This window comes from Nannospalax galili, unplaced genomic scaffold, assembly GCF_000622305.1.
Source record: "Nannospalax galili isolate Female #2095 unplaced genomic scaffold, S.galili_v1.0 scaffold111, whole genome shotgun sequence".
In the NCBI taxonomy this organism is placed as follows: Eukaryota; Metazoa; Chordata; class Mammalia; order Rodentia; family Spalacidae; genus Nannospalax; species Nannospalax galili.
Window position 1 is genome coordinate 170,964 of NW_008330487.1, and position 13,176 is coordinate 184,139.

Below are 13,176 nucleotides of genomic sequence, written 5' to 3' on the forward strand. Positions count from 1 at the left end.
GTGTGTGTGTGTGTGTGTGTGTGTGTGTGTGTGTGTGTGTCTTTTTGAGACAGTCTCCCTGTAGCCCCAGCTCACCCGGAACTCACTATGTAGACCAGGCTGGCCTTGAACTCACAGTGATCCACCTGCCTCTGCCTCCCAAGTGCTAGGACTACAGGCATGCACCACCACACTCGGCTTAACTTTTTATTTTTATTTTATATGTGAGTGTATCGCCTGCATGTAAGTGCACCCATGTCATGCAGTGTCTGTGGAGGTCAGAAGAGGGCATCACATACCCTGGAACTGGAGTTAAGGATGGTTGTCAGCTGCCATGTGGGTACTGGGAAACCAAACCTGGGTCCTCTGCAAGAGCAGCCATTACTTTTATTTTTTATTTTTTAAAATATTTTATTTTTATTTTATGTGTATGAGTGTATTGCCTGCATGTGTGTGAGTGCACCCATGTCGTTCAATGCCACGGAGGTCAGAAGAGGGCATCACATCCCCTGGAACTGGAGTTAAGGACGGTTGTCAGCTGCCATGTGGGTACTGGGAACCAAACCTGGGTCCTCTGCAAGAGCAGTCAGTGCTCTTAATTGCTGAGCCATCTCTCCAGCCCCAAGATTTTTTTCATATGTGTGTCTGTGTGTATGCCATATGTTTGCAGAAGCCCATGGAGGCCAGATGAGAGTGTCAGATCCCCTGGAGCTTGAGTTCCAGGTTGTTGTGAGCCACCTGATATGGGTTTTGGGAACCGAACTCAGATCCTCTGAAAGAGAAGAGAGGGCTCCAGCCCTAAGACCTCGTTGTTATCAAACCAGGCTGGTCCCAGACCTCTGAGGTTAGGTTTTCATGCTAGGATCTTGAGGAAGCACTGAACTTGGAGGCAGGAAATCTAGGTTTTGATCCTGAGCTTTGCTGTTACTTCCTATGGACAATGAGGTCATCCTTTTTGTTGTTTGTTTGAAACAGGGTCTTGTTTGTAGCCCTGGCTGGCCTTGAAATTGCAGCAATCTTTTTCCTCTCCTGAGTGTTAGGATCACAGGTAAGTGTTACTATGCCTGGCTTTTAGTTTTCTTAGGATTTTATTTTGTGTATGTATATGTGAGTGCATGTTTGTGTATATGTGCCAGAGGCTGACATGACGTGTCTTCTTCAGTCACTTTCCACTTTTATTTATTTATTATTTTTTGTCTTTTTGAAGCAGGGTCTCCCGGTAGCCCCAGCTGTCCTGGAACTCACTATGTAGACCAGGCTGGCCTTGAACTCACAGAGATCTACCTGCCTCTGCCTCCCAAGTGCTAGGCATGTACCACCACGCCAGCTAACCACTTTTATTTATTTATTTTCTTTTTTATTCTTTCGGTCTTTTTGAGACAGGGTCTCCATGTAGCCCCAGCTGGCCTGGAACTCACTATGTAGACCAGGCTGGCCTTGATCTCACAGAGATCTGCCTGCTTCTGCCTCCCAAGGGCTGGGATTAAAGATGTGTTCTACCACACCTGGCTTCCACCTTTTTGTTTTTACTATTATTTTTCTAATTTTACATGCATGAATGTATTGCCTGCATACACACAGGTAAGTACACCTGTGTTGTGCAGTGCCTGAGGAAGTCAGAAGGTATTGGATCAAATCCCCTGGAACTGGAGTTATGGATGGTTGTTAGCCACCAGTAGATGCTGTGAACCAAACTGGGTCCTCCTCAAAAGCAAGCCAGTGCTTTTAACTGCTGAGCCATCTCTCCAGCCTGTTTTTTTTGTTTTTTGAGACAGGGTCTCCCTGTAGCTCCAACTGGCCTGGAACTCACTATGTAGATTATGCTAGCCTTGAACTCAGAGATTCCCCTGCTTCTGCCTCTTGAGTGCTGGAATTAAAGGTAAGCACCATCACGTCTGGCTCCTTTTATTCTTTAGGATAGGAATTCTGACTGAGCCCGAAGTACTGGTTGGCTTTATTGGGTGGCCAGCTAACCCTAGGGATCCACCTATCTCTGCTCATTCCCTCAACACTAGGGTTGCAGATATATGCCACCATACTTGACTTTACTGAGCCATCTCCCCATATCCCCAGGTTTTTTTAAAATAGGATCTTGCTATAGGGTGCAAACTGACTGTGTAATCCAGGCTGGCCTCTAACTTGTGATCCTACTGCCTCAGCCTCCTGATAGTTGGGATTATCGGTGTGCCTCCCCCATCCCAATGCCTCCCCCATCCCCTTTTTTATAAAGGTAGGGGCAGATGATGTTGAAAGAATGTTTTGTTTCTAGAAACACATTGTTTTGCATCTCAGGAACTCTCTCTTTCCGACCACCCAGATCTGACTCTCGCTGTGCCCATCTGTAACTCTCTGGCCATCGTCTTCACACTGATTGTTGGGAAGGTCCTTGGAGAAGACATTGGTGGAAAACGTGAGTCAGGCTGCTGCAAGTGTGGGCAATAGCTGCTTGGGTCTTGACATGGGTGGGGTTTTTTCCCCCCAGATTTCATCTTCCATGGGTGGGAGAGAAGCCTTCGCTCATCCTGCCCTTTGCCCTGCAGCTCTCCTTCGTCCCTGTGGCCATCAGAATTTCCTTCACCTGGGGATGGGAATCGGGGTCATGTCCCATCCAAGTCTCCCTCCAGTCCTATACCAGTTCCTTCCACTAAGCTGGCAGCCTCCTAGCCCCTTGATTTCTGTTCTTTATCCCAGGAGCAGTAGCTGGCATGGTACTCACTGTGACAGGAATTACACTCTGCATCACAAGCTCAGTGACCAAGACCCAGGGCCAACTGTCTACCTTCTGAGTGGGCCAACCCCCACCTCCAGCAGTGCTGTGTTCAGGAAGCCCCTGGGCCCTGAGGTACAGGATGGGCCAGCGCTTGCCCTCTCTGAGCTTCAGTTTCCTCATCTCCTCTGGGGATGACATCTATCTCAGGAATCACAATAAGAGAAGAACAGTGAAAAGGTTTTGTGACCTTCAGGTGGGGTCAGCTGTTGAGATTCAGCACTGAGACTTACAGGCCACCCTCAGCAGCTTCTGCCCCAGCACCTGTCTTCCTGCTGTCGTCTCTAGACTATCAAGGTAGTAGGTTCCATGATCTGCAGACCCCAGCTCCATGGAAAGGCCTAGCTGCAGTCTCTGAACCAGAAATGTGACCAGGAGGCCTCCTCCTCTAGGGGAGCTCCAGTAGAGTGCCTTGGCTGACTTAGGGGTGGAATTGCATTAGAATGACAGATGTAAAAGAAATGAGCTGGCTGTGGGCAGAAATACTCAACTGTTAGCCCTTCTCAAACAAGCACCCAGCACCTCCTAGTGCAACACCCAGTACCACCAAGTGCAGCACCCAGCAAAACATTTGGCCAGTAGCAGCCTTTAATAAATCTGCAGCAAACAGAAGTTAGCAACTATTCTTTTATTACTTTTATTTTTAAAATATTTTTATTTTATGTGTATGAGTGTATTGCCTGCGTGTATGTACATTCACCTGTGTCATGCAATGCCTGCAGTCAGAAGAGGGCAATCAGATTCCCCTGGAACTGGAGTTATGGATGGTTATTAGCCACCATGCAGGTGTTGGGAAGCAAACCCAGGTCCTCTGCAAGAGCAGTCAGTGCTCTTAACTTCTGAGCCATCTCACCAGCCACCCCCTTTATTATTATTATTATTATTATTATTATTATTACCTTTTTTTTTTTGTCTTTTTGAGACAGGGCCTCCCTGTAGCTCTAGCTGGCCTGGAACTTGCTATGTAGACCAGGCTGGCCTCAAACTCACAACAATTCACCTGCCTCTGCCTCCCAAGTGCTGGGACTAGTGGTATGTGTCAGCATACCCGGCTCATTTATTATTTTTAATGTTTAAGAATTTATTTTTATTTTATGTCTGAGTACTTTGCCTGCATGTATTTAAGTGTTCCACTTTCGAGCAATGGTTACAGAGGCCAGAAGAGGCTAGCACATCCCTGGAACTGAAGTTAAGGATAGTTGTCAGCCACCATGTGGGTGTTGGGAACTGAACCCAGGTCCTCTGCAAGAGCAGCCAGTGCTCTTATTGCTGAGCTGTCTCTCCAGCCCACAGATAGTTTTATTATGACAAACCCACTCCCACACTTGTGGCCTTTCTCCTAAGCCCAGTCTGCTACTCCTTTTTTAAATTTGTTTTTATTTATTTATTTAGAGACAGGGTCTCATTATGTAGCCCCTGACTGGTTTGGAACTTGCTATGTAGACCAAATTAGCCCCGAACTCACAGAGGTCCTCCTTCTCAACCTCCTAGATCAAGGGTGTGTATCACAACACCTGGCCCATGATACTCCTTTCTCTGGCAGAAAATCTGGTAAGGAAATAGTTTCCACTCTGAGGAGCCTGCTGCTGTGGTCTCAGCTGGAAAACAGTGCTGCAGACTTGCAGACTGATGGGGTGGGGCTGAGGAGGCCATACTGGCTTGTGAGCCTACGGAGGTGTGGCTTCTCAGGAACAGGCGAAGGCTGGGGGCAAAAGGTGGCTAGGAATGGTTTCCTGGTTTCTGTCTGGAGCTTCTGGCATTTAAGATAGTGACGCTGAGGCTGAGGCCGAGGCTGCAGTGCCAAACTGGTGTTACAGGAACAAGGCCTCTTCCACTGTCTCTGCTGCCCTCTGGGGGAAGAGGGGAGACATACAGAACCACGTGTATGCCCAACCTGCATCAACAACCAGAGGTTCCCAACCCCGAAGACTAGGAACCCCAAAGACTAGGAACCCCGAAGACTAGGAACCCCGAAGACTAGGATTAGGACTGCTTCCTCACTAAGGAAGTAGGAAATTTCACTTTGAGATTTTAGGAGATCTGCTTAGAGTCAGTGGGGAAGAGGTGTTCCTGGAGCCCAGCACTGCCAGTTTCTAGCTTAGAGCTCTGCCCTCCACAAAGTACGGCTTCCCAATCTGATCCACAGACTAACCTGATCCAAGGGCTCCTCTGTGCAGGTGTTTTCATCTTCTACTTCCAGGGCCCCTGCTGTCTCCTTCCTTGGGTAGGAAGCCCCATATACTCCCTTAACTCCTAATGAAGGAGGCAACACTGGCTGATGCCCAGGCTGAAGGGTCCTGAGCTGCCTGTCTTTGCCTTCACCTGCCCAACCAGCTTCCTCCCTTCCCCTGAGCCTTGTTCCGCATTCCCTGCTGCCTCTGATGAAGGCAGGGATGTTAGAGGCTAGCCTTTGGCTCCCAGCTCCAAAGCCTCACAGCTTTGGGTTAAGTATTCTTTTGTCTTTTCCATGTACTTTTTTTTTTTTTTTTTTTTTAAATTGTACATGTGAGTGTATTGCCTGCATGTGTCCCCCCCCAAAACCCCCCCCTCTTGTGTTTTGTTTTCTTTTTGTGTTTTCCTTTTTTTTTTTTTTTTTTTTTTTTTTTAAAGTCTTTTTGAGAAAGGGTCTCCCTGTAGTCCCAGCTGGCTTGAAACTTGCTACATAGGCCAGGCTGGCCTCAAAATCACAGAGATCTGCCTGCCTCTGCCTCGGTGTGCTGCGATTAAAGACGTATGCCACTACATCTACATACTTCTTTTTTGTATAAAAAGTCCCTATGAAAGAAGCAAGGGATTTGGATAAAAAGATGGCTCAGCAAGTTAAGTGCTCACTGTGTGAGTTCTGTCATCTGGAACACATGTAAAGGTGGAAGGAGAGAACACATTGCAAAGTTATCATCTGACCTCCACATGTGTGCCAGGACATGCACACATCACACACACCATGCACATGCAATAATGAAGCAAGAAACATGCAGGTAGAGGAGTTGGACACATCCCTGCTGAGGCATTCTTCCCTGCAGACATCCCTAACAAGGACCATCCTGTTACTATCAAAGGGTGGCTGACCTAAGATAGAACTCTTTCCTTGCATGTGTAAGCATGAGGCTGAGGGGTCTGCTCCCAGCGCTCCCTTACCCGATGGAAATGGGAGAGTGGGGAGCTTGCTTCTGGGCTGGAAGGACTGCTGGGGTCTGGCACAGAAAGCAGATGGCTCAGTTTGTCTTGGTTCCTCTGGAGGAGGTTGTGTTGCCTGTGCCTTGTAACCCTGGGCCTACAGAAGGGACACTGGGCTAGAACCCTTGTTAGACGTTCTTACCTCCCCTGTTCCCCAATGCACGTTTCAGCATGCTCTGCTGCCTCTGCAAGCTTGGCACTGTGCCCATCTTTGTAGCCTGCATCCTCCTTCCCTGCCCTCTTCCTATTAGAAGACTGCCTATCCAAGGACATGGCTGCTGATGCCTGGCATTCAAAACTGCGTACTGAAATTAGGCTGCCTGCACCCCTCTGCCGCATGCCCACTGGCTCTGCGAGGGTGCGGGCCAGGAATGGGTAGAGGGGGCGAGGTTCCCTTGGCCTGCTATGCTTAGCTAGCTCTGTCCTGACATTCCATCTAGTGAGAAGGCCTTTGGCTTGGCCTGTGCTACTCCATAACTGTGTCACCCTGAACAAATCTTGGTTGTCATTCATACTTGTGAACTTGTTTCCATCTCTGGAAAATGGGGGAAATCTCTGCTTCACAGGATTACTGAGAAGATGCATGAGGTAAGATTGGAGTCTTCAGCCACTCTCCTTCCTACCCTGAGTCCCCTTTGTCACCTACCTCCTGCCTGTGTGGTTTACACCTTAGGCCCCAAGGATACCTGCAATGAAAGAAGAGGCTTGTATGAGCTGAGAGGACAGAATCTGCACCCAGAGCAGAGGGCACCTCCTCCACTGTGACCTGTCACCCTCCACCCCCACAAACATACCCACAGCCCCTGGATGGAGAGGGTCTGGGCACCAGCAGCTCCATATAGGGGAGGACCTGGAAATCCTCCTCTCCAACAGCCACATAGTAACAGCCACTCACCAGAGCAGCCCCTGCTGACAGCGAGAGCCCCTCGAGGGTACAGAGTCTGGGGGAAGAGGAGAAGGGCTGGAGGACAAGAGACTGCTTCCCATTCAGCAGGTGCTGAGGAGGCGGGTATGGCTCCTTTGGTTACAGAGGCTCTGCCCTGACTCCAAGGTCTGGGGCAGAGAACCCTCTCCTTGGGGCACAGGAGGAAGTTCTGCTGGAGAGAGCATGCCTGCCTTTGACTTCTTTGTCCTTGGGAAAAGCTGAAACCAGAGGGGCTCTCTGCAGACCTTTAGGCCTCCCTTGTCCCCACACTCACCTGTGGACAGCCCCACTCTGAAGCTTGGCCTTCTCAGTCAGGAGCTTCAACACAGTTTCCCAGTCCTGGATGGCAGTCTGGGACAGCTTCAGACTAAATGGAGGACTTAGTAGGTCCCCATTCCTGAACACACTGAGACAAAGAGCAGCCAGGTCAGGGGTCCTCAAGACTCCCTACATGTGAGAGAAGGGCATCACAGGAGCCAGGGGGGAGGGGAGAAGCACTACATGCTGGGCTTTTTCATCTTCCCACCAATGACCATTGTCTTGGTCTCACTGAGGCACAAGTCTGTACCCCTGCTCCCTGATGGCACTCACTGGATATAGCAGGGGTTGTCTGCTGGCAACCACTGTCCAACGGTCCTGTCACATGGGTGGTGAGACTTGGAAGGATCCTGAAACGAAGGCAGGCCTCCAAATCGGGAGAAAGTTCAGGACTTTGGTTTGGGGTAGGTTGGTTTAAGGAAATGGAGTGACGGTAGGAGAGTGAGTGGGCAGGGAAGGCCTGGTCACACCTTTCAGAAAGGGTGCTTCTGCCTTACACATTAACTGTCCTGTCTCCTGCCCTCCTGTTTCACAACTTCATTCCTGTGGGGACCACAGCCTGGAGACAAGGTAAAGGGCTGGACGAAAGCAGGGGATAGGATCTTGAAGTCCCATGACCCAGAGACAGCAGCAGGCTTTGGAGTGTGTATGGAATGCCCCAAGGAACCAATTGCTGTTTCCGGGACCCATCATTCCCCTCACCAAATCAGAGCAGTCCTAGGACAGGTAAGAAGACAGGGGCTCCCCTCAGGACTACTCACAGACTGTCGGCTGCTCTTTCCACCTGAGTGTCTCTCTCCAGGGGACAAATAACTGAAAGGACAGGTAGGTACCAGGTCTTGGGGAGGTCCAACCATTGTCCAGCCAGGTGTGTACCCATCACAACCAAGATCCCATGATGGCCAGGGCCGTTCTGTGCGACCGTTCTGCAGGGTTTTCTCCAAGAGTATTTTGGGCTGGGCTGGGCATGGTGTAGTGATACATGCCTTTAATCCCAGCACTCAGCAGGCAGAGGCAGGTGGATCTCTGAGATCAAGACCAACCTGGTTTATGTAGTAAGTTCCAGGCCAGCTGAGGCTACAGGGAGACCCTGTCTCAAAACATCAAAAACCAAAACAACAAAGAGCTTTCTCGACTGGCAAGATGGCTTAGCAGGTGAAGGTGCTTGCCACCAAGCCTGACAACCTGAGCCGAGTTGTCCCCACAGGCTGGTCCTGCTATGGTAGGATCCTGGTTGTTGTGGGCATAAGGCTCAGTAACAGCTTCAGTCTGAACTGCACCTCAATTTATTTGTTGCCTTTGTAGCAGGTTTTCCACTGTGCTGCTGCCTTCTGACTAGTACCTAGCCTCCCCCCAGGTTGTGAGAGAATAAGCCTGTTAACCCTGGGGTAAGGACTGGATAGGCTCTATTGCTCCCACCTTCTCCCTAGGCTCTTTAACCAGTCCCAACCCACTCACTGGAGCTTGTGGAACCGTTCAAAGCCAGCAGCCACATACTGCCCTCCATTCTGTAAGTCAGCCAGGTCACTGACAGGGTGGCCATCATGAGGCGTGTAGAGAGCACGTACAGCCAGTGGGGCCTGCACAGCTGATGTCACCTCATGAAGGAAAGCCTCCATGGTGGGGAAGCGGCGTTGGGTCACCACCAGCTGGTGACCTGGGAAGAAGGGATCCCCATTTCGGTATACCAGTACCCTCTTGGCTGCCATAGTATATCCTCAGACAGACACACAACTGTTGCCAGGCAACAAAGGCAGGGCTGGGCACTGCCACAGGTGGAGTCCTGCCCTCTCACCAGGAAGAACCTCAGGCAGGAGCAGTGGGCTTTTTTTTTTTCATTTTAAATTAGGGGGGAGGAAGGTAATGTGCAGGTGAATGCAGGTGCCTATGGAGGCTATAGGTTTGGAATACCCTTGGAGCTGGAGTTGCAGTTGTGAACCATCCAATGTAAGTGCTGAGAATTGAACTCAGGTCTTCTTGCAAGAACAGTTTGTCCTCTTTAACTACTGAACTGTCTCCAACCCCATGAAGCATTTTTCAGAATTCAGGATCTCATCACATCTGCCCTTGCTGGGCCTCAGTAGAGTCAGATAGGCCTGATCACTTCATATTTTACATTTTTTGCAGAGATAGGATCAAACCTTGGGCCTTGTATTTGCTAGGCAAACACTCTACCACAGAGCTGTATCTCCAGCATGGTATGATCACATCTTGAAAGGAAGACTTACTGGGTGTGGTGGCACACGCCTTTAGGGAGGCAGAGGCAGGTAGATCTCTGTGAGTTCAAGACCAGCCTGGTCTACATTGTGAGTTCTATACCAGCTGGGGCTACAGGGAGACCCTGCCTTAAAAAAAAAAGAAAAGAAAAAGAAAGGAAGACCTGGGGCTCAATGGATGGGAACAACAGATTCACGCATAGATGTTCCAGTTCTCTCCAGAGCTTGGGTTCCTCAGACAGCTGACCTCAAGGGAGATCAGCCTGGCGGTTGTTCTCCAAGGAGGGTGGCTAGCACTGTTCCTGGCTCAGGATGATGCCTCTTGCTAATGAGAGGTGGTCAGGAGGGCCCAGAGTCTGATAGGCAGGAAATAAAAGCAGTCGGGCTTAGAACTCAAGAAAAACTTTATTCTCCTCCAGTCTTCCCATCTTATTGTCCCTAGACAACTTAACATGAAATCTGAATTAAGCTACAGGCAGAAGCTGAAAGGGTGTCCTCATCATCTCGCTGAACCCATGCCAGCTGTATGATGCAGCTTCTCCTGGCCCTACCAGTTACCAATGGCCAGGGCAAGCACAAGCGGTAGAGGTGGCACCAAGGAGCCAGGACAAGGGCCTACCTTCCTCATCACCTCCCCTTTGGGAATCTGTTCCTCTCCTGACTCCCCAGGGCTTGCCTGATGGTCCGGCTTTCCATGACCTGAACCTTCACTGGTCCTGTCCTGTGGAGCACTTTATCTCCATGGAACAGTTCTCTGGCTTTCCCATCCTTCTTGACTAAGCTCACTGGAGGTTCCATGGCTGGAACCTCTATCACTAGGGGTCTGGCCTTTGGGGAGTTTAGTTTGAGATCCACACTACCATGTTCCAGCCCTGCCAAAGTCCCATCCCATATCACATGGCCCTCCAAGATGCTCAAATTGAGTGGGCTGGCTCTTTGGCAATCAACTTCTTCCATAGTTTGGCTTTCTGGGAGATCTGTTCTCAGTATTTAGATCCTCACAAAGTATGGGCTGTCTTGGCCTTCCCAGAACAAGGGCTCCTAGGCTTGATGCCCCCAGGGGTCTGGTCCTCCAGGTGTTTGATCTGCCGCAAGCAAGTTCTTTTAAAGGTCTGCTCTCCATGGTCTGGCCCTTTGGTGAATCTGTCCTCTCCAGCCTGGATACCTGATGTTGCAGGCAGCTGTGGTCCAGCCTTCCTATAGCACTGTTCCCTGGTCTTAGTCCCAGCAGTGGTTTGGTCTGTAGTGGTGAGACTTTTAGAGGATTTATATGATTTGCCTCTCTGGCATGAGTCTGCACGGTCTGATTGTCCTGTGGTCCTGTCTCCATATGACTGGTCCTCTTGTAGGCAGCTTGGCTGTGACCAGGCCATCTCACAGATATCTTCCTGGAAGTTGGCAGGCTTATCTCTGATCTGGCCTGCTTCTGGGGATCTCAGCGTTTGCTTGAGAAGGAGGTACTGTTGGGAGAGAACAGATACTGCACTCTACCTGTGCCTGCTCAGGCATGGCAGGAGACCTCCCTACCCTTGACCTGCCAGAAAGGGTCCCAGTTACTGCCTACCTCCTTTCGACTGTTGATGGCCTGTTGTAGCCACAGCAGTTCCATGGCCAAGTGGTTTCGGTGGTATTGGAGCTCCTGGAGCTCCTGCTGGTTCTGGGACAGTCCTGGACCGGTGGCTTCATTGAAGGAAGGAGAATGCCTTGAGGGGTAGACTGTGGGAAATGGCCTAACCCTGGCAACCCTCTCTGCTCACCCAAGTCTCCCCTACCAGGCAGAGGGAGGGAGCAACTTCTCTAGCATTCTTTCACTTTTCAGTTAAGAGGGTGAGACCAGAGAGGGTTGGGGGATTGCTCTGATCTAGTCAAGAGAGGTACCTGGGTTCTCCACATTGGAGATGGAGGCGTTTCTGGTCTTCTCCTCACTGGCTTTCCTGCCCTGCTCAGCCACAAGGCAGCAGCTGTCATCTCTGCAGGGAAGGCTTCCTGGATTTGCTGAGTTCTTCGGCACAGTCTCTTCCCATGTGGTCTCTTTCTCAGACTCTTTACACAGAAAGTGGCTCCATAGTTCCTGCTTTGGATTTGGTATTCTTTCCCCTGCTTTCCAGGGGTAATGAAATCCTGCCGTCTAAGAAACGGGAGAGGTATGAGAATCCCAGGGTTAAACCCCTGCAAGTATCTGGGCACCAGAAGCTAGTAGGCAAGTGGGTAGAATTACAGATTGGAGTGTGAGGAAATCTGCTGCCTCTTCCAGTGACAGGCTTGTGAGCAGGAAGAATGGGGGGAGGGCTCTTTACCATTCCCCAGAACCCCCTGCCAGGTTGTTCTTCCCTTTTTCCCCTGGGGTGTATACTACCTCTGGGAATTGGGGCCTGGGAATCCAGCCCTTAGACCACTGAAGTGTGCCCAGGTCCCCCTCAATTTCCTGGACAATCGCCTCATACTCAGCTCGAAGGCTCTGGAACTGACGACGGACCAAGAAGCCCCGCATGCTGGCCTAGGGTGGAGAAGGAGAGGGGAAAGATGATTCTTTCTGCCTGCCTCTGTCTCCGGAGTGCTGGGATTCAAGGCGTGTGCCACACGCTGGGACTGAAAGATGATTCCTAAAGCTTTTAGAAAAGGCTATCTTAGTTAGGCCAGGTGTGGTGGTGCAAGCATGCTGGATTTTTTTTTTTCAGCCGGAGCATCAAACCCTGGGCCACGCACATGCTAGGCACTCTGAGCTACACCCCAAATAAAAGGCAAGATCTTGGATGATCCTGGAGAGATCATCCCGGGATCTGCTGGAGGGGGCCACCGCCACGGGGAAAGGAAGTGCTGTGGGGCTCTAGGTGCCCGGATCGTCCTCGCTCTAAGGTCCTTCCAGCTTTTGCCCTGGCCCCGCGCGAGCTCAGCAATGTTCAGTGCGAGGCAGAGGGCCCGAATCTCTCAAGGTGGGCACGACTGGAAGCGACATCTTCATCTGGCGGGAAGACCCGCTTCGGGACCCCAGTTGCCCACACCGCCGGACCGAACCTGCAACACCAGCACCTTCCGAAGAAAGGCCTCGGGCTCCATCAGTACGCCAACCGCCCCCGAAGTTGCCGCGCTAGCACAAGGCGTCATTAGGCGGCGCCGTTAACACAGGACCCCGCCCCGCCATCTCCATGGCAACCGTCTAGTTCAGGCGACTTCCGGGCCCGAAGGGCATGCGCGCCCCACCCCCTCCCGAGCGCGCCTCGGAGCGCAGCGCGGGGAAAGCGGAAGCAGCACACCGAGTCGCTTTCTATCTGTTTAATTCCATCCAGTGACCCCCACTCCCATAGCACCTGGGGGGCTGCGGAGTATCCGAGTCCGTAAAAAATCACAGTTTTAGGGAATGACCCAGCCTGGGCTGGGTCCGAATCTACGCAGCTGCCTGCTCCTCGGGCTCGGCGTTCTCCGCCAAGTGCAGCTTCTGTCTGTGTTGGTCAAGGACCGCGACCCTTTGCACTCGGTCTTCCCATCCTACACGGACTTACTTTCCCCTTTTCCCTACCGGTGAAAAAGGTGGGCAGTGATCTGAGGTTGCACTTCCCACCTGCCCTTTTTTTCTTTTTCTTTTCTATTATTTACTTTTTTTTTTCAAAGGCGTGAGCCACCACGCCCGGCTATTATTTACTTTTTTAAGAAATACTTTATTTGGGCCGGGCGTGGTAGCGCACGCCTTTAATCCCAGCACTCGGGAGGCAGAGGCAGGAGGATCTCTATGAGTTCGAGGCCAGCCTGGTCTACATAGTGAGTTCCAGGACAGCTGGGGCTACGGGGAGACCCTG

General features: G+C 51.0%; 4 protein-coding genes across 7 annotated transcripts in view; 1 reads left to right on the forward strand and 3 right to left on the reverse strand.

Moving 5' to 3' along the window:
• The window catches only part of Tmem234 (transmembrane protein 234), an 8,675-nt gene extending 5,317 nt beyond the window's left edge, over window positions 1-3,358 (forward strand). For 2 of the 3 annotated variants that reach the window (XM_029553549.1, XM_008848009.3), the window contains exons 4-5: window positions 2,297-2,389; window positions 2,671-3,358. In XM_029553549.1, the coding sequence (XP_029409409.1) occupies window positions 2,297-2,389; window positions 2,671-2,765 (188 nt within the window). In that variant the 3' untranslated portion in view covers window positions 2,766-3,358. Of the gene's footprint in view, window positions 1-1,754; window positions 1,859-2,296; window positions 2,390-2,670 lie in introns of all 3 variants that reach the window. The other variant, XR_003846233.1, reaches the window with a different exon arrangement.
• Window positions 3,359-3,976: 618 nt separating this feature from the next.
• Dcdc2b (doublecortin domain containing 2B) lies at window positions 3,977-8,875 on the reverse strand. 2 transcript variants are annotated; one of them, XM_029553517.1, is made up of 9 exons: window positions 8,625-8,875; window positions 7,928-7,979; window positions 7,440-7,516; window positions 7,123-7,254; window positions 6,718-6,864; window positions 6,570-6,609; window positions 5,885-6,020; window positions 4,899-4,999; window positions 3,977-4,586 (listed from the first exon to the last, which is right to left on the reverse strand). In XM_029553517.1, the coding sequence occupies exons 1-9, from the start codon at window positions 8,873-8,875 to the stop codon at window positions 4,341-4,343; spliced, it is 1,182 nt and encodes a 393-aa protein (XP_029409377.1). In that variant the 3' UTR covers window positions 3,977-4,340. The 2 variants fall into 2 exon arrangements, with proteins under 2 accessions (XP_029409377.1, XP_029409381.1); XM_029553521.1 differs by having other exon boundaries at window positions 4,446-4,596.
• An 893-nt stretch (window positions 8,876-9,768) lies between these two features.
• On the reverse strand, window positions 9,769-12,505 carry Iqcc (IQ motif containing C). Its single transcript, XM_008848027.3, is given in 8 exon segments — window positions 9,769-10,228; window positions 10,231-10,321; window positions 10,323-10,395; window positions 10,397-10,842; window positions 10,947-11,062; window positions 11,261-11,510; window positions 11,739-11,879; window positions 12,398-12,505. Coding segments are annotated over 8 exon segments (1,320 nt in total). The 5' UTR covers window positions 12,488-12,505; the 3' UTR covers window positions 9,769-10,115.
• A 137-nt stretch (window positions 12,506-12,642) lies between these two features.
• The window catches only part of Ccdc28b (coiled-coil domain containing 28B), a 5,631-nt gene continuing 5,097 nt past the window's right edge, over window positions 12,643-13,176 (reverse strand). The window contains exon 6 of the mRNA XM_008848035.3: window positions 12,643-12,822. Coding sequence (XP_008846257.1) covers window positions 12,768-12,822 — 55 coding nt within the window. The 3' untranslated portion in view covers window positions 12,643-12,767. The remainder of the gene's footprint in view (window positions 12,823-13,176) is intronic.

What these genes read in the sequence shown, in the direction of transcription:
- Dcdc2b (XM_029553517.1), bottom strand. Translation starts at nt 8,875, where the DNA reads ATGGCAGCCAAGAGGGTACTGGTATACCGAAATGGGGATCCCTTCTTC. An exon ending in TCTCCATCCAGGGGCTGTGG is followed by an intron (nt 6,610 to 6,717) that starts GTATGTTTGTGG and finishes CTTTCATTGCAG; the next exon opens with GTATCCTTGGGGCCTAAGGT. An exon ending in CACTCTCCCATTTCCATCGG is followed by an intron (nt 5,000 to 5,884) that starts GTAAGGGAGCGC and finishes CTCCTTCATTAG; the next exon opens with GAGTTAAGGGAGTATATGGG.